This window comes from Panthera leo, chromosome F3 (assembly GCF_018350215.1).
Source record: "Panthera leo isolate Ple1 chromosome F3, P.leo_Ple1_pat1.1, whole genome shotgun sequence".
NCBI classification, from domain to species: Eukaryota; Metazoa; Chordata; class Mammalia; order Carnivora; family Felidae; genus Panthera; species Panthera leo.
In genome coordinates this window covers 6,063,143-6,087,553 of record NC_056696.1, presented here as the reverse complement: position 1 = coordinate 6,087,553, position 24,411 = coordinate 6,063,143, and the positions used below count along the sequence as shown (strand labels likewise).

General features: G+C 37.9%; 1 protein-coding gene across 4 annotated transcripts in view; it reads left to right on the top strand.

The window, feature by feature from the left end:
* CATSPERE (catsper channel auxiliary subunit epsilon) overlaps nucleotides 1-24,411 on the top strand; it is a 196,523-nt gene that overhangs the window by 41,015 nt on the left and 131,097 nt on the right. For 3 of the 4 annotated variants that reach the window (XR_006199154.1, XM_042926453.1, XM_042926454.1), the window contains exons 6-7: nucleotides 13,176-13,200; nucleotides 21,606-21,683. Coding sequence is in view for 2 of the 4 variants with exons in the window: in XM_042926453.1 (XP_042782387.1) it covers nucleotides 13,176-13,200; nucleotides 21,606-21,683 (103 nt within the window). In the remaining 2 variants the exon portion in view is untranslated. Of the gene's footprint in view, nucleotides 1-13,175; nucleotides 13,201-21,605; nucleotides 21,684-24,411 lie in introns of those variants that run through there. The other variant, XM_042926455.1, reaches the window with a different exon arrangement.

The following is a 24,411-nucleotide window of genomic DNA, read 5'->3' as shown; positions in this document are numbered from 1 at the left end:
CTTGTTATATATTGCCTTTGTTATGTTGAGGTATGTTCTCTCTATATCCAATTTGTTGAGAGTTTTTATTAAGAAGGGATGTTGTATTTTGTCAATGTTTTCCTGCATATATTGAGATGATCATATGACTTTTGTCTTTCATTTTATTAATGTGTTTCACATTTATTGCTTTGCATATGTTGAACCATCCTTACATCCCACTTGATTATCATGTGTGATCCTTTTAATATGCTGTTGAATTCAGCTTTACTAGTATGTTGTTGAGAATTTTTGCATCTACTCTTCAGGGATATGGCCTGTAGATTTCACTTCTTGTAGTGTGCTGTTCTGACTTTGGTATCAGGATAATGCTGGCCTTGTAAAATGAGTTTGGGAGTTTCCTCCTCTTCAGTTTTTTGGAAGAGTTTGAAAAGGATTGTCATTAATTCTTCTTGAAATATTTGCTGGAATTAACTAATGAAGCCATCTATTCCTGGGCTTTTCTTTGATGAGAGATTTGTACTTACTGACTCAATCGCCTGACTCATTTTTAGTCTGTCATATTTTCTACTTCTTCCTGATTTAGTCTCAGTAGATGATAATGTTTTAGGAATTTATTTCTTCTAGATTGTCAAATATGTTGGTCTATAATTGTTCACAGCAGTCGCTTATGGTCATTTACATTTCTGTAGAATTTGTAGTAATGTCCACACATTTCTGATTTTAGTAGTTTGAGTATTCTTTTTCCTTAGTCTAGTTAGAGTTTCATCAATTTTGTTTATTTTTTCAAGCAACAGTTCTTAGTTTTGTTGATCTTTTCTACTGTTTTTTCTGGTCTCTATTTATTTCTGCTCTGATCTTTGTTATTTCCATTTTTCTGCTAACTTTGGATATAGTTTGTTCTTCTTTTCTAGTTGCTTGACATATAAAGTTAGGTTGATTATTTGAGACCTTTCTTTTCCCTTAACGGGGGCATTTATCACTATAAACTCCCCTTCTTGAAGTGTTTTTGCTGCATCCCATAAATTTGTTATATTATGTTTCCTTTTTCATTTGTTTCAAGATATTTTTAAAATTTATTTTATTTAAATCCAATTTATTTCATTTATTTAACATAGTATAATATGAATTCAGGCGTAGAATTTAGTGATCCATCACTTACATACAACACCCAGTGCTCATCAAGATATTTTTTTTAATTTCCTTTTGATTTCATCTTTCACCCATTGGTTTTTCAGTGTATTGTTTAATGTCCACATATTTGTGTATTTCCCAGTTTTCCTCCTGTAATTGATCTAGTTTCATACTATTGTGGTCATAAAATATACTTAGTATGATTTCAATCTTTTTACACTTGCTGAGACTTTTTTTTTTTAAACCTAACATTTGATCTATCCTGGGGAATGTTCCATGTGTGCTTGAGAAGAATGTGTATTCTTTTGCTGTTGCATGGAATATTCTGTACATGTTTCATTTGGTCTAAAGTATAGTCCAAGGTAAACTTTCCCTTATTGACTGTCTAGATGATCTATCCATTGTTGAAAATGGCATATGGAAGTCCCCTGCTATTATATTATTGTATATTGCTCTCTTCAGACCTGTTAGTATTTGCTTAATATATGGTGCTCTGATGTTGTGTGCATATATATTTACAATTGTTATAGCCTCTTGATGAATTAGCTTCTTTATTATTACACAGTTACCTTCTGTGTCTCTTGTTACACTTTTTAAACTTACAATCTATTTTGTCTGATGTAAGTATATCTATTCCACTCTATTTTGGTTTCTACTTGCATGAGCTATCTTTTCCCATCCCTTACTTTGAGCCTGTATATATCCTTGAAGCTGAAGTTAGTCTTTTATAAGAAGCATATAAAGGGGTCTTGTTTTTTATCCATGCAGCTATTCTGTATCTTTGTTTGGAGAATTTAATCCATTTACATTAAAAGTAATTATTGTTAGATAGGTCTTACCAATTCCATTTTATTAATTTCCTTGCTCTTTTGTGTTTTTTTAAAGTTTATTTATTTTGAGAGAGACAGAGACAGCACGAGTGGGGGAGGGGCAGAGAGAGAGGGAGACAGAGAATCCTAAGTAGGCTCCACAATGGTGCCCTTCAATGCGGGGCTTGAACTCATGAACCATGAGATCATGACCTGAGCCAAAACCAAGAGTCAGACGCTTAACCAACTGAGCCACCCAGGTGCCCCCCTTACTTTTTTGTATTCCTCTGTTCCTTTCTTCCTCTCTTGCTGTCCCTTTGTAAACTGATGATTTTCCACAATGGTATACTTTGATTCCCTTCTCTTTATCTTGTGTGAACCTATGATAGCTGAGATTTGTTGTTTGTTTTTGTTGTGGTTACCTGTTGGCTTACTTGAAATATCTTATAGATATAACAGCATTCTACGTGGGGCTGATAGCAGCTTACCTTCTATCACATACAAAACTTATTTCCCCACCCCACATTTTATGTTTTGTTGTCAATACTGACATCTCTTTAAAAAAAATTTAATGTATTTTTTGTATTTTTTAAAATTTAAATACAATTAACATACAGTGTTACATTAGCTTCAGGTATACACTATAATGATTCAACAATTCTATATATTACTCAGTGTTTATCACGATAAGTGTACTCTTAATCCCCTTTATTTATTTCACCTATCTCCCTACCCACCTCCCTCTGGCAACCACCAGTTTGTTTGCTATATTTAAGAGGCTGGTTTTTGTTTGTCTCTTTTTTTCTTTGTTCATTTGTTTCTGTTTCTTAAATAGCACATATGAGTGAAATCATATGGTATATCTTTCTCCAACAGACTTATTTCACTTAGCATTATACTGTCTATCTCCATCCATGTTGCAAATGTTTAGATTTCACTTCATTTTTATCGCTGAGTAATATTCCATTGTATATACATACCAATCTATGGATGGACCCTTGGGTTGCTTCCATATTTTGGCTATTATAAATAATGCTGCAATAAATACATGGATACATGTATCTTGTCAAATTGCTGATTTCATTTTCTTTCAGTAAATACCCACCGGTAGAATTACTGTAGTAATTCCATTTTTAATTTTTTGAGGAACCTCCATAATTTTCCCACAGGGGCTGCACCAGTTAGCATTCCCACCAGCAGTACGTGACTGTTCCTTTTTCTGCACATCCTTGCTAACACTTACTATTTGTTGTGTTCTTTATTCTAGCCATTCTGACAGTTATGAGGCAATATGTCATCGTGGTTTTGATTTGCATTTCCTGAATGATTCATGGTGTTGAACATCTTTACCTGTCTCTTTTGGCCATCTGTATGTCTTCTTTGGAAAAATGTCTATTTGGATTCTCTGCTCATTTTTTAGCTGGATTATTTGAGTTTTTATGATGTTGAATTGTAGAAGTTCTTTGTGTATTTTGGATATTAACCTCTTATTGGATATATCATTTGTAGATACCTTCTTTTATTCAATAGGTTGCTTTTTTTGTTTTATTTATGCTTTCCTTTATTGTACTAAATCTTTTTACTTTGATGTAGTCCCATTAGTTTATTTTTGCTTTTGTATCCCTCCCTGAGGATATATATCTAGAAAAATGTTTCTACTGCTGATATGAAATAAATTACTGCCTATGTTTTCTTTTAGGAGTTTTATGGTTTCAGGTCTTACATTTGGGTCTTTAAACCGTTTCGAATTTATTTTTGTGCACGGTATAAGAAAGTGGTCCAATTTCATTATTTTACGTGAAGCTGTCCAGTTTTCCCAGCATCATTTTTGAGAGATTGTCTTTTTTGCATTGTATATTCTAGCATTTTTATCATAGAGTAATTGACCATAAAAATCATGGGCTTATTACTAGACTCTCTATTCTGTTCTATTGTTCTATGTGTCTATTTTTGTGTCAGTACCACAATGTTTTGATTACTACAGCTTTGTAGTATAGCTTGAAATCTAGGACTGTGACACCTCCAGCTTTCTTCTATTTTAAGATTGCTTTGGCTACTCGGGGTCTTTTGTGGTTCCATACACATTTTAGGATTATTTGCTCTACTTATGTTAAAAATGCTTTTGGTATTTCAATAAGGATTTTATTAAATCTGTAGATTGCTTTGGGTGGTATGGACATTTTAACAATATTGGTTCTCCCAATCCATGAATATGGGATATCTTTCATTTGTTTGTGTCATCTTCAATTTATTTCATCAGTGTTTTATAGTTCTCAGAGCACAGGTCTTTCACCTCCTTGGTTAAGAGTTTATTCCTATTATTTTAGTTTTTTTGCTGTAATTATAAATGAGATTGTTTTCTTAATTTCTTTTTCTGCTGCTTCGTTATTAGTGTATAGAAATGCAACAGATTTCTATATATTAATTTTGTGTCCTAAAACTTTACTGAATTCACTTCTCAGGTCTAGTAGTTTTGGTGGAGTCTTCAAGATTTATTATATATAGTGTGATATCATCTGGAAATATGAGTTATACTTCTTCTTTCCTAATTTGGATACCTTTTATTTCTTTTTCTTGTCTGATTGCTGTGGCTAGGACTTCTAGTACTGTGTTGAAAAAAGCAATAAGAGTGAACATCCTGGGGCGCCTGGGTGGCTCAGTCGGTTGAGCGTCCGACTTCGGCTCAGGTCACGATCTCGCGGTCCGTGAGTTCGAGCCCCGCGTCAGGCTCTGGGCAGATGGCTCAGAGCCTGGAGCCTGTTTCCGATTCTGTGTCTCCCTCTCTCTCTGCCCCTCCCCCGTTCATGCTCTGTCTCTCTCTGTCTCAAAAATAAGTAAACGTTAAAAAAAAAAATTAAAAAAAAAAAAAAAAGAGTGAACATCCTCAGTTTTTCACCATTGAGTATGATGTTAGTGATGCACTTTTCACATATGGCCTTTATTATGTTGAGGTATGTTCCCTCTAAACCTACTTTGTTAAGAGTTTTTATCATGAATGGATGTTACATTTTGTCAAATGCTTTTTATACATCAATTGAGATGATGATATGGTTTGTATCCATTTTCTTGTTAATGTGATGTGTTAAGTTGATTGACTTGCAAATATTGAGCCACACTTGCATCCTGGGAATAAATCCCACTTGATTGTGGTGAAGGATTTTTTAAATGTATTGTTGGATTTGTTTTGCTAATATTTTGTTGAGAATTTTTATATCTGTGATCAGACATATTGGCCTGTAGTTCTCTTTTTTCTCATAGTGTGTTTATCTGGTTTTGATATCAAGACAATGCTGACCACATAGAATGAATTTGGAAGCTTTCCTTCATTTTCTGTTTTTTGGAATTGTTTGAGAAGAATAGACATTATTAACTCTTCTTTAAATGTTTGATACAATTTACCTGTGAAGCTGTCTGTTCCTGGACTTCTATTCATTGGGAGTTTTTTGATTACTGATTCAATTTCATTGCTGGTAATCTGTCTATTGAAATTTTCTATTTCTTCTTGATTCAGTTTTGGAAGCTTTATGTTTCTAGGAATTTTATCCATTACTTCTAGGTTGTGCAATTTGTTGGCATATAATTTTTCATGATATTCTCTTATTGTTTGTATTACTATGGTGTTGGTTGTTATTTCTCCTCCTTTATTTCTTTTTAAAAGTTTTTTTACGTTTATTTATTTTTGAGAGAGAGAGACAGACAGACAGACAGACAGAGCATGAGTGGGGTTGGGGCAGAAAGAGAGGGAGACACAGAATCCAAAGCAGGTCCTAGACTCTGAGCTGTCAGCACAGAGTCCAATGTGGAGCTTGAACTCACAAACTGTGAGGTCATTACCTGAGCTGAAGTCAGATGTTTAACTGACTGACCCACCCAGGCACCCCTCTCCTCCTTTATTTCTTTTTTTAAAGTTTATTTATTTTGAGAGACAGAGAGAGAGAAGAGAGAGCAGGAGAGGCCAGATAGAGGGGGAGAGAGAGAGAATCACAAGCAGGCTCTGCACTACCAGTGCAGAGCCCTATGCAGAGCTCAAACCCATGAACCATGAGAACATGGCCTGAGCCAAAACCAAGTCAGATGCCCAACTGACTGAGCCACCCAGGCACCCTCTTCTCCTTTATTTCTGATTTTATTTCAGTTTTCTCTCTCTCTCTCTCTAGGTTTATCAATTTTGTTTATCTTTTCAAAGAACCAGATCCTGGTTTTATTGATCTATTCTATTGTTTTTTAGTCTTAATTTATTTCTTCTCTAATTTTTATTGTTTTTTTTCTTCTACTGGCTTTGGGCTTTGTTTTTCTTTTTCTAGCTTTAAGGTTAGGTGTAAGGTTAGCTTGTTTATTTGAGATTTCTCTTATTTTTTGAGTTAGGCATGTATTGCTATAAACTTCCCCTGTAGAAGAGCTTTTGCTGCTCCCCAAGGATTTTGGACCATTATGTTTTCATTTTTATTTCTCTCTTTGTATTTTTTTATTTGCTTTTTGATTTCTTGGTTGACCCATTTATTGTTTAGTAACATGTTATTTAGCCTCCATGTATTTGTGTTGTGTCCTTTCCAGATTTTTTTCTTGTGATTCATTTCTAGTTTAATACACAGGAAAAATGCATGATATGATTTGAATCTTTTTTAATTTATTGAGACTTGTTTTGCTGTATAACGTGTGATCTATTTTGGGGAATGTTCTTTGTGCTCTTGAAAAGAATGTGTATTCTGCTGTTTGGGGGTGAAAATGTTCTGAATATCTGTTAGATCAACCTGGTTTAATGTGTCATTGAAAGCCACTGTTTCCTTGTTGATTTTCTGTCTCTATAATCTATCCATTGATGTTAGTGGGATGTTAAGGTCCCCTACTATCATTGTGTTATTGTCAATTTCTTCCTTTATGTCTATTAATGGTTGCTTTATGTACTTAGGTGTTTCCATATTGGGTGCATAAATATTTATAATTGTTATGTCCTCTTGTTGCATTGTTCCTTCTATCATTATGTCATGCCCTTTCTTTCTTGCTAGTCTTTGTTTTATGAGACTGAAGCGCTACCTACTGCGCTAATGAGGCACCTTCTAGTCTTTGTTTTAAAGTCTATTTTGTTTGGGGTGCCTGGTGGCTCAGTTAAGCATCTGACTTTGGCTCAGGTCATGATCTTGCAGTTAGTGAGTTCAAGCTCCACGTCAGGCTTTCCGTTGCTGGTGTGGGCCCACTTTGCCCCTTCTCCACTTGTCTGCATGTGCATGCGCACTCTCTCTCTCTCTCACACAAACACACACAAATAAACATTTTAAAAAATAAAGTGTATGTTTTTGATATAAGTATTGTCACCGCAACTTACTTTTCCCTTCCATTTGCATGATGAATGATTTTCCATCCCTTCACTTTCAACCTGCATGTGTCTAGAGGTGTGAAGTGAGTCTACTGAAGGCAGCATATAGATGCATCTCCTTTTATCTCTCGCTCTCTCAGTCACCCTGTATTTTCTGACACAAATGACTGGAGCATTTAGTTTTTTTACATTTAGAGCAGTTATTGATAGGTGTGTACTTATTGCCATCTTGTTATTTGTGTTATGGTTGTTTTTGTAGTTCCTCTTGGTTCCTTTCTTCTTCTTTTGCTCAGTTCCCCTGTGGCCTGATGGCTTTCTTTAGTAATATGCTTGGATTCCTTTCTCTTTACTTATCGTGTATCAAAGGTTTTTGATTTGTGGTTACCATTAGGTTCACCAGAACCAGGCACTTCAGGGATGTCTCCCATGTGGATTGTATATGCCCTACTGTTGTGGCTGAGCCACGTTTGCCTTCAGTCAAGTCAGTTACATTGGCCCACTTTTGCCTTTTTTGGGTACACTGGGTGGGGTTTAGTCCTTGTGCTATTAAGGAACCGGTCTGGGGCCCCTGTGGGCTTGCAATTGGGCAGTGTTAGAAGTCAGCACAGGTGCCTGCCCTCAGCTGCAGTCTCACCAACCTATAGGGCCCTCTCCCTGCCTTGTCCACAGAGGCCTTCCTTGGTGTGTGGATCTGGCAGTTGGCCCGATGCCAACCCCCATTCCATTTGCTGGGGTTGCCCTTGCACCAACCTACAGAGTGCTCTCCCAGCCTGTCCCTTGGGAGGTTTTTGTTGGTAGGTGGAGTTGACAGTGAGACTCACAGTTTGCCCCCAGTCTGTCTGCGGGTGCTGTAGTCACACTGAACTGCAGGGATTTCTTCCTGTGCTGCCCCCGAGAGCTTTTTGTTGGTGAATGGGGCCACAGTCAGACCACACGCCTGTTCCCCCATATGTGTGCGGGAGCCGCAGTCACATTGACCAGCAGGGCACTGCACTGCCAGCTGTAGGGTTTAGCTGCTGGGACTATGGGGACACTGGTGTGTGTCTGGTTTTCTTCCCCTCTCCCCAGGGCTGGAGTCACCTTGGAGTTCCGCTCGTCCCTGCCAAGGCTGCTTGCAAGGTGTGCTGGGGCAGGAGCCACTTTGAAGAGACACCTGCCACATGGGGTGGGTTGGATGGGGTGGATACACAGGAGAACCTGGAGGCAGAAAATGCAGTGTTAGCAAGATACATGGATTGTGTTCATGCTCGTTCCCACAAGCATCAGCTGTCTAGGCTGGTGGGGGGCAGAGAAACAGTGCCTGCCATCTCTTCTGTTTTTGGAGAAGTCTCTTAAAGGTCCCTGTCCCTCCAGTGCATATTCTGAGATTAGCAAATAAATCGATACCTCAGTAAATAAATCTGCCATATACCTCAGGCACTTTCCAGGCTGCTGCTTCTCCGCTGTGCCTTGGCTGGGTTGTTTACTTTGCTGGCCCTTTACAGGTGGCATTTCAGTTTCCTGTTGCACAATGGCTCTCCTGGAGCTAAGCCCACTGATTTTTAGGGTATTCAGAGCTAAGCCCTGCTGGTTGTAAAAACTCATGAAATTGAGCCTCACTGGTTTTCACAGCCAAGTGTTATGGGTACTCATCTTCCCAGTTTGGGTTCCCCGTGCCTGGGGTGCCCGGTGTGGAGTCTGATGCTCTCGCTTCTCCGTGCTTGTGCTGTCCCTCCTGTTTGGGGTTAGCCTCACCAGCGTGTTTGGTTCCCAGCCCAACTTCCCAGCCAAGGCTTCCCGAAAGCCTTTCCTACCCATTTTGATGTGGCCTCCTCTCTACGATTAAGTGTGCAAAGTCTGTTCTGCCAGTCTTTCAGTCATTTTCCGTGTTAGTTGCACTCCTGTGGCTGTTATCTCAGTGTGTCTGTGGGATGTGGTGAGCTTAGAATCCTCCAACTCTGCCATCTTCCCAGAATTCTACATCTCTGTATGTTGTGTGGCCATTATAATTTGTAATACTTTGGTCCTTTAACCTTTATACTAAAGGTAAGTGGCTAACACACCACCCTGTTACAATATTAAAATATTCAGAATCTTTTTATATATTTACCTTTACTAGTGTGTTATATATTTTCATCTTTTCTTTTTACTAATTAGAAGACTTTTTATTTCAGCTTGAAGATCTCCTTACAGCATTTATGTAAGGCAAGCCTAGTGGTGATAAACCCCCTCAATTTTTATTTGTTTGGGAAAGTCTATCTTGCTTTCATTTCTAAAGGACAGATTTGCTGATAAAGTGTTGTTGGTTGGCAGTTTTTTTCTTTCAGCACCTTGAATGTATCATCTCACTCTTTCCTGACTGTGAGGTTTCTGCTGAGATCACCTAAGGGTGATCGTTTGTATGAGAGGGTTTTTTTTTTTTTCTCCTCCTGCTCTTAAAATTCTCTTCTTTGTATTTTATTTTAGATAATTTTATTATAATGGCTGTGGAGAAGATCATTTTACATTGAAATTTGGGGGTGATTTAGCTTTATGAACTTGAATATCCAAATCTTTCCCTAGATTTAGGAAGTTGTCAGCCATTTTATCTTTAAGATTTTCCTTCTCTTCTCCTCCTGGGACCCCGGTGATGCACTGATTGTTTCTCTTAATGGTATCCCAGGCTTTGGTCATCCTTTTTTATTCTTTTTTTCTTTTTTCTTTTCTGAACTGGGTAATTTCAAATGATCTGCCTTTGAGTTCATTGATTCTTCTGTTTTGTCCAGCCTGCTCTTGGAGATCTTTTGTAAATTCTTCAGTGCAGTCATTGTATCCTTAGCTTCAAATTTTCTGTGTGTGTGTGTGTGTGTGTTTCCATGTTTTCTGTCTATTGAACTTCTTGCTTTATTCTTCTATTGTTTTTCCGATTTCATTAAATTGTTGACCTTTGTTCTCTTGTAGCTCTCTGGGCATCTTTAGACACACTATTTTGAATTCCTTTTTGAAGCATTTATGTATCTCCATTTTGGGGGGACCCATTACTGGAATTTGTGTATTCCTTTGGTGGTGTCATGATTCCTTGATTTTTCATGTTCCCTTTATCCTCACATAAGTGTCTATCTATTTGAAAAAGCAGTCACCTCTTCCAAACTTTGGAAGACTGACTTTGCTAAGGAAAACCTTCCCTGGTGGGTGGAGAATACAGTGACCCCAGGTCTAGTGATGTAGGGCACCTCAGGGGCATGTGGCATCTTGGGGTTCAGAGATGCATGATGTCTCATTAGGTCAGGCCACTGGAGTCCATAACATCAACAACTGTGTGATATTTGGCAAGTGCTATGTAGTGCTCACAGTGACTTCAACGTCTGTTAATGTTCCCCACAGCTCCTCCAGATCCAGTGGCTAGGGACCAGAGCAGGAAGTGGTAGTGGCCCGAACCAGTGGTGTGCACATATTTAGCTGTGGGGGCCTGCTGGTAGTTTTCTGTGTCCTGGTAGGGGTCAGTTTTAGGCACACACATAGTGTTGAGGACCAGGGACAGCAGCAAGGGCCAGGCCAAATGCAGGCATACAAACAACTGTAGGAGTCCTGGCTATCTGTGTGCATTCCTGTGGCTGTGGTGTTTCACCACAGATATGGGCACAAGTAATGGAGGCCGGTCATAGTAGACAGGGCCAGATCTAGACTCACAAACAGCTTTGACCATTGGAATGACTTCCCAAAGATGCAGGGTCTTGCCACAGACATGCCCAAGGTAATGGAGCACGTAGTGGGAGTTGGGCTGGGGAGCCTAGAGGTGCACATTTGGAGGAGCTAGCCCTAAGCACCTGCAGAGGGATGGAGGTAAGCTGTGGGGTTCTAGGCTGCATCCTGCACTTGTACAGCTGCAGAGGCTGAAGCTAGCTGCTTGTATGGATCCCATTCTCTGCCAGTGGTGAGGACAGGTGAATGGGAAGGGACTCGGGCAGCTGGAACCTGCAAATGCAAAAACCTGTGGGGTAAAAACTAGTGAAATCTGCAGGGGTCCACGACGGCTGTCCTGACCATTGGTTTCTTCTGTAGTGAAAGCTTCTGGGTCCCCTGTAGAACCAGGTCACTGGGACCCTCATTGCTCCCACTGTGTGGTTGATACTGGTAGTGCTTGCCTTTCTTCCTTGTTTCTGGCCATCTCTATACATCTCAGCTTTGACAGTCTCTGGATGGGGTGAAACCTAAACAGGTCTTCCGTGCCGTACCCCCAAAAGGCTGGGGAAGCTGGTCAATCACCCTGCCCTCCCTTTCCCAGGGAGGGGAACTCTACAGCTGGTGAGTTCCCTCTTGACACAGAGCAAGGCCGGCTTGGCAGATGGGATGATTAGAACAAAATGAAGCATTCTTCCTTCCCTTTTTGTGCCGTTGCTCCTAGGTTTTTGTTCTACTTTGTTGAAGTTTCTTAAGTGGACTCTTGAACTCTCCCAGAACTGTTTTTGTTTGTAGATAGTTGTCTAATTGTTGATCTTTGTTGGGGAAAGGAGGTTGGCTTCTTCCACTGTACCATCTTGGTGACATCAGCCTCTTCTGTTTTTTCTAACGATCCCCTCCCAGTCTTTTTGTTTGGCTTTTTATGATCTGTCCTTACCTTAAATCTCAGCTCCATTCAGGTTTCTTTCTTTGACTCTCTTTTCATTCTACGCTTCAGTTTGTGCACCACTTAAGAAAGGCAAGCATTCTGATAAAGATCCAACAGAATGCTGCTAATATCATCCTCCATGAAAATCGAGGTTGTTACTTTAACATCAACTGATACTGTCTCTCTGCAAGTTTACCTTTAATAAGCTTTTTAGTATTAATACTAAAACCTTTCTCATATTATCAGTACATTTCTCCTTTTGCCTTTAAATTTTCCTTTCCAGATAGACAGGTAAGTCACTCAGTGACCCACTTCTGTTCTTATTTCCTGCACCTCAGACAAGTAGCATAACACAAGGAGGACACTCCAGCCCTGGAGCTTGGGATCTTTTTGATCAACTTAGTTCTTTGTGAACACTTATCAATATTTATAGTACTTACTTCCATTTGCTTTCTAAAAATCAGATTGAACATATGGGGGCACCTGGGTGGCTCAGTCAGTTGAGCATCCAACTCTTGATTTCACCTCAGCTCGTGATCCCCAGGTTGTGGAACCGAGACCTGAATTGGGCTCCATGCTGAGCATGGAGTCTGCTTAAGATTCTTTCTCTCTCTCCCTCTGCCCCTCCTCCCAGCTTCTGCTCCCTCTCTCTCTAAAAACACATGTTTTAAAAATAGAATAAAATCAGCTTGAACACATGAAATATTGTTTTCGTTATATGGTCTCAGAAACTCACTGCCTACATATTTACTGATTCCCAAAATATCTTTTTTTTCCCATTTTGTACATAATAACGTACCAGGCACTGGGCAGCAATCAGCAAATAAAAGAACATAGTCCTGAGGCATTGACTTTTAGAGCTTATATGATAAAGAAAATACAGATATCATTAAATGAACATCACTTTCTAAAAAACATGCAACTGAACATACAGATAAATGTTCCTTTCAGAAAATTTAAATTGAAAGGGCAGTTAATGAAAGATTTTCACTGCCAATTGATGACTTTGTTGGCATAAATTGGCATAAATTACAGCACGTAAACACTATAGACTTTCTTAGGCAGAATGATCATATCACAGTTTTAAAGACTGCTCATGCAATTTTGGCTACGTGAACTTGTAATGTTACTAAGGCAGCACGCAGACTCAAGCCTGTCAGCCTTTTGACATGTGATAACATGTGAGAATCAGTCGTTATATTTAATTATAGACATAGTAGCTTTTTAAAAATTTTGTATTTAATTGTTTATGTATTTATAATGGAATATAAGAATATTGAGAGACTTAGAAACATGTATATTGAAAGCGAAGTATTCAAACTAATATTTAGCATGCTGTTTACTAAAATGTGATTCCTCTTTTTCTCAACAGAAGTTTCTTTCACAACTTTACCCAGGTAAAACATGTTTTGAAATTTTATATATCCTTCCCATATCACTACTGTATTATTTGCCTCTAATCTTTCATGTTACCCAGAAGGAGAATTTCCCAAACTAATGTTTCAACAAAATTTGCCTAGAGCAGTGGTACTTACAATATGATTTGAGGACCCCTAGAGCTCCACAGACCTTTTCAGGAGGTCCCCGAGCTCTACCCTTTCCCAACCACATATCTGTGCGAGGATAGATTTTCCCCACATACTTCCACCAAAACAACATGTGCCAACAGCTTGAACGCAGGAGCACAGATGATAATTCAGCTGTCTTCTATTAAGACAGATAACACAGACATTTTGTGATGTAAAATTCAAAACAACCATTCTTCTGCTTTTCTTTGTTTTGGAAAATAGCTCTTTTTCATTAAAATATATGTCATGTTAACATTTTATGGGTTTATCATAGTTTTTAAAATAAATTCATAAATATCTTCTCGGTTTGATACATGGTAAATATTGATAGATCTGACCCACCTAAAACAGAAGCTCTGTGATATTCTCAATAATTTTTAAGGCTATGAATGGGTCTTGAGATCAAAAGGTTTTAACATCTGGTCCGAGGGTGGAAGATGACAGTCGAGTAGAAGGATCCTAGGCTCGCCTCCTTCCATGAATGTAACTAAATAGCCATCAAATCATCCTAAATACGCCAGAAATTGATGTGAAGACTGGCAAAATAAACTCCACAACTGACAGTAGAGAAGCCACATCAAAGAAGGTAGGAAGTGTGGAGATGCGCTTTGGGAGAGAGATTGTGGCCACTGTGGTAAGGAGGGAGCCATGGTCATGAAGAAGGACAAGAGACAGACCAGCACACAGGGGAGCACACAGGAAAAATGAATCCCTGTAGCAGTTGGCTTGGAAAGCAAGAGGGGCCGAATTTCATGAGTTCTTGCAACCAGTGGGCTTAAAGGTCAGTGGGCTTGGCTGGGATAGAGCCTGAATGGCACTGCACTGTTCTTGCAGAGAAGGCAGGCAAACAACCCTACATTGTGGAAACAGCAATCAAAAGAGCACCTGTGGCACACAGTGGGGAGTTTATTCAGTCATCTCAGAGGAGTCCTAGAGAAGTAGCATTCACAGAGAGAAACCTCGGGGAACAAAGGAATTGGCCAGCATCATTTCCCTCTCCTGACCCTCAGCATAAGCACAGGACCACCTGTGGGAACCAGTGCGGCACTGACACTCACTACCTACCTTGCTTACACCAAGCTCCACTCCCCCACGCTCCAGTAGAACTGCCTATCTGAGCCATGCTTGTCTCAGCCCCAGCATGGCAGACCCCTTCCCCCAAAAGACCAGCCTAAACCCCTACTCACAGCATGTTACCCATCATGGGAATTTTGCAGCATCTCAGTTCGGCCAAGTGGAGTCAACAGATCTCACTTCACAAACAGACCAAAGCACACCTAGTTAAAATGTGCCACATTCAGGCCAGAGACCAAACAGTGCCTACAATAGGCAGAGACTCTGCAGATGACTGGCCTGAAGGATAAAACAGCCAGGACAAAGCAGCAGAGCACATGCAACACACATTGGAGACATTTCCAGAAGCGCAGGCCCTGGGGAACAGATGACATTACATGGCAGAGAGCACTATAGGACCTCTTCTTCATAAGATCATTACCTTCAAGAACAGGAGACATAGCTGACTTTCCTAACACAGAAATAGGCACAGAGACATAGACAAAATGAGAAGACAGAGAAATTTATCCCAAATGAAAGAACAGAACAAGACCATGCCAGAGATCTAAGTGAAATAGATATAAGTAACATGTCTGATAGAGAATTTAAAGCATTGATCATAAGGATACTCATTGGACTCAAAAAGAGTAGAAGACATGAGTTAAACCCTTACACAGAGATAGGGAACAACATAGCAGAAATAAAGGTCATAGGGGCGCCTGGGTGGCGCAGTCGGTTAAGCGTCTGACTTCAGCCAGGTCACGATCTCGCGGTCCGTGAGTTCGAGCCCCGCGTCAGGCTCTGGGCTGATGGCTCGGAGCCTGGAGCCTGTTTCCGATTCTGTGTCTCCCTCTCTCTCTGCCCCTCCCCCGTTCATGCTCTGTCTTTCTCTGTCCCAAAAATAAATAAAAAATGTTGAAAAAAAAATTAAAAAAAAAAAAAAAGAAATAAAGGTCATAATAAACAAAATGAGAAATATGCCTCATGGAATGAACAACAGACTGGAAGAAGGAGAGGAATGAATTGATAGCCCAAAAGACAGAGTAATGGAAAGTAATCAAGCTGAACATAAGAGGGGAGAAAAAAAGAATTATGCAAAACAAGAATAGAGTTAGGGAACTCAGTGATTCCATTAAAGGTAATAAAATTTGTATTATAGTAGTGCCACAAAAAGTAGAGAGAGAAAAGGGGTCAGAAAATTTATTAGGGAAGCTGAAAACTTCCCTAATTTGGGCAGTAAAACAGATATCCATATCCAGAAGATACAGAGAACCCCCATCAAAATCAACAAAAGCAGACCCACACCAAGACAAATTGTAATTAAATTAGTAAAATATAGTGATGAAGGAAAAAATGTTAAAGCAGCAAGACAAAAGAAGACTAACTTAACAGGGAAAACTCATAAGGCTAGCAGAAGATTTTTCAGCAGAAACATTTCAAGGCAGAAGAGAATGGTATGGTATATTCAAAGTGCTAAATGGGAAAAATCCACACCTGAGAATACTCTATCTAGCAAGGCTATCATTCAGAACAGAAGGAGAGATAAAGAGTTTCCCAGAAAAAACAAAAAAAACTAAAGGAGTTCATGGCCACTAAACCAGCCCTGTAAGAAATTTTAAAGGGGACACTTTGAGTGGAAAGACCAAAAGTGACAGTATAAAGTAGGAAACACAAAGCAGTAACAATATTTCTGTAAAAAAAAAAAAGTCAAGGAACTCACAAAATAAAAGAATGTGAAATATAACAATATATACCTAAACGTGGGAGGAGAGGAGTAAAGAATGTGTTCAAACTTTAACAACCATGGACTTAATATGGACTGCTATATGCAGAAGAGGTTATATACACACCTAATGGTTACCACAAATCAAAAACCACTAATAAATATGCAAAAGTACCAAAAGCAGGCAAAGAGAAGGGAAGTAAGGAAGTGTAGATCAATATCATTGTATATATAGGTGCAAAAATTCTACATAAAATAATAGCAAATGGAATCCAACAATGTATTAAAAGAATAAATTGAAAAGGGCCAGTATCTTCCAGAATGCAACATTGGTTCAATACCAAGAAAGCTGACAACAATATCCATTCCATAAATGCAGTAAAGAAGAAAATAAATGATCACATCAGTAAATTTAAAAATTGAACAGCCATTCCTAATGGAAACACCAAACAAAACAAGTTTAGAAGGGAACCACATTGATTTTAACATTTTTAAAATGTTACTCTAATTTTTATTTTTGAGACAGAGAGACAGAGAGACAGAGCATGAGTTGGGGAAGGGCAGAGAGAGAGGGAGACACAGAATCCGAAACAGGCTCCAGGCTCTGAGCTGTCAGCACAGAGCCTGACGCGGGGCTCGAACTCACAGACTGCGAGATCATTACCTGAGTCGAAGTTGGATGCTTAACCGACTGAGCCACCCAGGCACCCTAGGGAACCACTTGATTTTAATAAAAAAACACAGACTTCTCAAATAATTAACAATATTATTATAAATTATGAAATACTTTTGATTCAACTAAAATCAGCAACTGGACAAATGTGCTCATCTGTCAGTAAATATCATCACTATTATTTAACATTGTCTTGAACATAACAGTGTAAGTAATAAAACAAGAAAAAATGTACAATATTATAAATTTATAATAGCAATAGAGACTAAAATACTGATGAATCAATTTAACAGGAAAGACACAGAACTTGTAGCAAGAATCACTGTCAAATTTTGTTGAATGATTTTTTAAATATACTTTAAATGTTTATTTATTTATTTTGAGAGAGAGTGAGTGCATGCATGGGTGGGGGAGGGGCAGAGAAAGAAGGAGGGGGAGAGAGAGAGAGAGAGAGAGAGAGAGAGAGAGAGAGAGAGAGATCCCAAACAGTCTCCATGTCGTCGGCACACAGCCTGATGTGGGGCTTGATCGTACAAACCATGAGATCATGCCCTGGGCTGAAATCAAGAGTTGGACGCTTAACCGACTGAGCCAACCAAGTGCCCCTGTTGAGTGATCTTTAAAAGATCTAGTTTTTGGGCGCCTGGGTGGCGCAGTCGGTTAAGCGTCCGACTTCAGCCAGGTCACGATCTCGCGGTCCGTGAGTTCGAGCCCCGCGTCAGGCTCTGGGCTGATGGCTCGGAGCCTGGAGCCTGTTTCCGATTCTGTGTCTCCCTCTCTCTCTGCCCCTCCCCCGTTCATGCTCTGTCTCTCTCTGTCCCAAAAATAAATAAAAAATGTTGAAAAAAAAAATTTTAAAAAAAATAAAAGATCTAGTTTTTAAAGTATTTAATTGGATCTAATGTCAATTTTTTGACTGAAAAAATATCTTTGTTTTCCAATTTATTCTTTTTAAGATTTTTGTTTTTAATTCCAATATAATTAACACACAATGTTATATTTCAGGTATACAATATAGTGAACCAACCATTCTATCCATTACTACTCAGTGCTCATCATGATACGTGTGCGTGTATCTTAATCCCCTTTACCTATTTCACCCATCCCCCACCCAACTAACCCCTGGCAACCACCAGTTTGTTTTCTGTATTTAAGAGTCTGGGGGTTTTTTTGGTCTCTTTTTGAAAAAGTATTTCACCAATTATGTGTAGTAATATGGTATAATATGTTATACTCCTGGAAGAAAATGAAAGTGTAATCCTCTCTTATACCATATAAAAAAATAAATTCCAATTGGCATACGGGAAAGAGTTTAATGTAAAACCAGATTTGGGGAGAACTTGAAGCTGTACCATATAAAATGAAGGGAAATCTTATCCTAGACTGGAAACCAGAATCTTTAAATTAAAGATAGCCATAATTGAAAACGTGAAAATTAAAAACTTTTGTATCACAAAAGTACCATAAGCATAGTTCAGACAATAAATAGTTATGAAAAACTTTTACAACATAGATGACACTAACCAGCTAATATCCCTAAGTGTTCAAAGGGACGGGGGAGGTGTAAACTGGTGCAGCCATTTTGTGAAATCATCCTGCATTATCCGACACATATTCTGCAACTCAGCATTTCCACTCCTAAGTATATACCCAGGAGAAAACTCTTGCTCTCAAGCATCAAGAGACATTTTCAGAAATGCTCATAGCAGAAAACACTCATGGGGCGCCTCGGTGGCTCAGTAGGTTGAGCGTCCGACTGCGGCTCAGGTCATGATCTCACAGTGTGTGGGTTCGAGCCCTGCGTCGGGCTCTGTGCTGACAGCTCAGAGCCTGGAGCCTGCTTCGGATTCTGTGTCTCCCTCTCTCTCTGCCCCTTCCCCGCTCATGCTCGCTTGCTCTCTCTGTCAAAAATAAATAAACATTAAAAAAAATTTTTTTAAATGCTCATAAAATCCATCCCTCCCAAACAGAAAGAATCCAAATGCCCATCAACAGGAAAATGGAAAAGTTGTGGTACATTCACATGATGGAATTTTAAATAGCAATAAAAATGAATGGGCTCAGTTAGGGCAACAACACAAATAAATCCTAGTTACACAATGTTGAAAGAAAAAAAAGCAGATCCTAGGGGGCTATGTGTGGGATGACTAAGTTCAAAATAGCCAAAAACTAAACATCATGTTAATGTTTAAAATTAAAAAATAAATAAATAAACAGTTCAGGAAAGTGAGTACCTGTGGGCAGAAACAGAACCAGAAAAGGAACAATATGTAGATAAATGAAAGATATTTGTAAGGTTCTTGTACTCGAATATTGGTTTTTATTTTACTATTTTAGAATTTAAATAGTTACATAAAAGATAGTCATACCAATAATAATAGTGTGTTGTGAGCCAAGGATTGTGATTATTCTAATTCTGTATATGTGTACCTGAAGTCCAAACAAAACAAAGAGCTCTTACAAAGGGTAAGAAAATGGTAAGTGCCAACAAAAAATGTAAAAGCGCACTGTACCCAAGAGCAAATCTAACAAACCTGAAACAATACTGAAATTCACATAATCTCAGGAAAATCCAAATTAACAATGAAATGTCGTGCTCATCACACTGGTAAAAACAAGAGAAAACACTGTGAGAGGGAAACTGGGCCACAGGGTGTAACTCAGATTTTATTGGTGGAAAAGGTGTACAGTTAGAGACTTAGTACATTTTTGGAGAGTAATAGGGAAACACCTAGTAAAAGTATTTATACCCTTTGGATCAGGAGTCTTACTTCTGGGAATCTACTCCACAGAAGTCAGACCTCCAGTACATAAAGCTATATGAAAAAGGTCCTATATTTTGCAGCATTATATTAGTGGTAAAACAAAACATAATAAAACTGGAACCACAGTAAAGCTCCATTAGAGAAATTGATCTATAAATTACAGCATAACCACATTGTAAAATATTATTCAGGCTTTATGAGAACTGACACTGGGGACTTTCAATGGGGTACACTTGCATGAGAAAAAGAGAATATGGGAGTGTGTATAATATGATCCAGTTTTGTTTTAAAAACTCTTAAAATGCCTCTTTTTAAAAATACATGTAAATATGTATTTGTGTACATGTCTTTAGATGCTTATATGGTGTAGAGAAAAATAGGGGAGGGCACATAATAGTTGTTTAAATCGTTTCATAGGTTGAGAGAGGCTTAATAGGTGAAGGGACTATAAAGGAAAAATAAAGCCGTGCTATAAAAAAGCAAGGAACAAAGGAAAGGAGGAAGCACAGCAATATAAAAGGACAATATAGAATTAAAGCAAACAGATGAAATAGGGTAAATAGGAATATGGTATAATTATATAGGGAATAAAATTTTCATGTATGTGTATATAGGTGTGTGTGTGTGTATCCATATAACCAAAACACAGAGCAAGATTTAGAACATACAGATGTCGAAGTTATTAACATAAAGAATTCTACAAATTAATAAATCAAAGACTAACAGCCCAATGGAAAATGGAAAATAGGCAAAGGAAGTGAACAGATAGTTCACAAGACAGGAAATACAAGTGGACCTTGAACATATGGAAAGATGCTCAAACGTTTTTATAATAAAAGAGATGGAGGTTAAAACTGCATCAAAGCACCATTTTTCACCCACCAGATTGGCAAATTCCAAATGTGTGACAACACACAATGAAGAAAGAAGAAATCTCATACACTGCAGTATCTGTGAAAATTACAAATGCATATACTGTATGGCTCAAGAATCACACTTCCGGTCATACTCCAAAGCACAAAATAATATATGTACAAAATTGCTCATTATAGCATTGATTATAATGGCAGAGGATTGAGAACAAATTTATTAGTAGGTTACTAGTTAAGTAAATTATGATTCTTCCATAATTTGGAAAAATATCCAGTGGAAAAGTTCATGAAAATATGTAAAGGTCTCTAAGATATAACTTTAAGTGAAGAATATGTTTGAAAAAAACATGTTTATGGGGCGCCTGGGTGGCTCAGTTGGTTGAGCGTCTGACTTCAGCTCAGGTCATGATCTCACAGTCTGTGAGTTCGAGCCCTGCGTCGGGCTCTGTGCTAACAGCTCAGGGCCCGGAGCCTGTTTCAGATTCTGTGTCTCCCTCTCTCTGACCCTCCCCCGTTCATGCTCTGTCTCTCTCTGTCTCAAAAATAAATAAACGTTAAAAAATTTTTTTAAAAAATTAAAAAAAGGAAAAAACATGTTTAGAATACTTGCATTTATAAGAAAGAAAAAATAACATCTTAGTTATACACAAAAATTTTATAGAAATATAAACAAGTGATAGTAGATACTTGGGGATACAGTGAGAAGTGAGTGATGGAGTACAGAGTGGGAAAGACAAAATTCACTTTATTTTGAATATAATTTGTTTTTAACTATGTGAATAAATTGTCTATTCAAGGAAAAAATCAACAAGAAAGAAAAAATTAGATGTACATCTATTGAAATGACAATGGTGTAGATCAAGTGATGTATCGAGTGACAAAACCAAGTGTTGAATTGTGATTATAGAGAAAGAGATATAAACATACATGCACAGTTTTAACATTGGTTACTTCAAAAGTGTAGAGGAAAATTAACTCTTCCTTCATAGGTCTTTGGTTTGTTTCACTTGTTAAAAACAATATGTCTCACTTTTGAGTTTTTTAATGGGATAATCAAAAATGTTTAAATAAAGAAAAACATTTTTATTGTTATAAAAATGAAATTTGCCCAAAATGTAGAAAAATACAAACACTTTTTTATTTTGTAGGTTATCATTGTATGGATATATGACCCAGAAAATGCAGATCCCAGTGAGATTCTACGGAATGCAAATGAACCTTCACTAGTAGGTGGAAACATTACTATTATCACAGATAAAATAATATGCTATGGTTCCTTTTTAAGGGCTTTGAATAATTTATTTTAAGCATTCCAGAACTAACTAAACACGTTTTAGTTATCCATTACATTTAGCCACTATAGTGATTTTGAGCTAGTGCTCAGTCTCCCCAATTATAAATCTTTCTCCTGAATTCTAATTGAGCAGTGCCCTTACTTTCTATGAACCGCATTATTCACGAAGATGCTAACCTTCAAAGTGCTTTAAAGGTGTTCCTTGAGCATCTGTCTAGATATCATCTTTCAAAAATCTGTCCAGTCCCTTACTGAACCCTTTACCACTTGGACACTAGTGAATTTCCTAAAGGGGCAGTACAGTGGATGAACACAGATGGTCTTCAACTTATGTGGCTTGACTTACAGTTTTTCTACTTCACTATAGTGCAAAAGTAATATACATTCAATAGAAATTGTGCTTTGAACTTGGATCTTTTCCCAGACTAGTGGGCTATCAATGTGGCATGATACCTTTGCGTGACACTGGGTGCTGGCAGGGGTCACAAGAATAAACAACCAGTACATTTAAACTATTCTGAACACATACAACCATTGTTTTTCAATTTAGTACAGTATTCAATGATTTACATGAGACATTAAACACCTTATTATAAAACAGCCCTGGTGTTAGATGGTTTTGCCCAACTTTAGGCTAATGTGAGTGTTCTGAGCATATTTAAGGTAGGCTAGGCTAAGCTACAACGTTTGGTAGTTAGGTGCATTACATGCATTTTCCACTTAATGATATTTTCAATTTATAGCCAATTGTAATTCAAGGAAGATCTGTACATCCTTTTATTTCATTTGTTACAAATTTATCTCTTTCAAGATTTAAGTTTTCTGTCTTCTGTTATAACAAAAACCTATTGAAGAGAAGAACAAAATGAGTTTTAGTTTCATATGAGACTATGTCTTAATGAGTCAAGATATAATTTTTGAATAGTATGTTACATGCCTCTTGGTAGCCAAATTCACAAGAGATGGACTAACAAATCAGAATGACAACCTATTGGGGCTCCTGGGTGGCTCAGTCGGTTGAGCGTCTGACTTCAGCTCAGGTCATGATCTCACGGTCTGTGAGTTCAAGCCCCGCATCAGGCTCTGTGCTGACAGCTCGGAGCCTGGAGCCTGCCTCAGATTGTGTGTCTCCCTCTCTCTCTGCCCCTCCCCTGCTCATGCTCTGTCTCAAAAATAAATAAAAATATTTTTTAAAAAATACTTTAAATTGTAGGGTTTTATTCTGAGGTTTTTTTCTTACAATTTTAACTATGAATCATATCAGAAAGAAAAAACCATAGATGTGTACAATATAGTTTAATGAATAATAACAATTAGCCCTATAACCACTATCAAGAAGTAAAACACCAACAATAGTACCGAAGGTCCCCATATGTGCACTCTGATGAGCATAATTTCTCCCTCCACCGTAGAGGTACTTGTATGGATATAATCATTTTGTTCCATCTAAAAGTAACCATTATTCTGAATTTTATGGTAATAATTGCTCTGCTTTTTTTTATTTTTTATTTTTTTTATTTTTTATTTTTAGCTTGTTGCATGATTCCTAACCAATGTAGTTTGGTTTAGTGGGTTTTGGTTTTGTGTTTACTTTTCTACTTTATATAAATGGAATCATGTTTCCTATACATTGTACATATTGCTGTTGGGGGGGGGGGGTCAACTTTATATTACTTATTCATGTTATACTGTACCTATAGTTTATTCATTTTTGATCCTGTATGATATTTCATCATTTCAACATACTATGCATTTTTCATCCATTCTACTGTTGATGAATTTTGGATGGGCTTTTGTTTTCTTTTGTTTGTAAGGAGTGTTGGTTTCTTTCTTTTTGTTCAGCTTTATTGAGATATAAATGGTATATAACATTGTGTAAGTTTAGGTATGCACTGTTGATATGATACACTTATATGTTGTGAAATGATTACCATAGTAGAATTTTTAACACCTTTATCACCTACATAATTACCACTTCTTTTTTGTGGTAAGATTATTTAAGATTTACTCTTTTATCAACTTTCATTATTTAATACTGTGTTATTAACTATACTCATTATGCTATACTTAGATTCCCAGAATTTATTCATCTTATCACTGGAAGTTTGTACCCTTTGACCACCAGGTCCCCATTTTGCCCACCCCCTCAGATCCTTCAGTCACCATTCTACTCTGTTTCTGTGAGCTCAGCATTCTTTAGATTCCATATAGAAGCATATCATATACTATTTGTCTTTCTCTAACTTATTTCACTTAGCATAATGCCCTCGAGGTCCATCCATGTAGTTGCAAATGGAGACATTTCCTTCTTTTTTGTGCTTGAGTAGTATTCCATTGTATGTACACCATATCTTCTTTATCCATTAATCTATTGATGGACACTTAGGCTGCTTCCATATCTTGGCTATTGTAAATAACGCTGCAATAAACATAGGGGTGCCTATCTCTTTTTGGATTAGTGTTTTAATGGGGAGGGGTAAATACTCAGCAGTGGAATTACTGCATCATATGGTGTTTCTAATTTTAATTTTTTGAGGAACCTTCATACTGCTTTTCACAGTGGCTGCACCAATTTATATTCCTGCCAACAGTGCACAAGTGCCTTTTTCACCACATCCTTGTCAACACTTGTTATTTCTTTTTGATTTTAGCCATTCTGA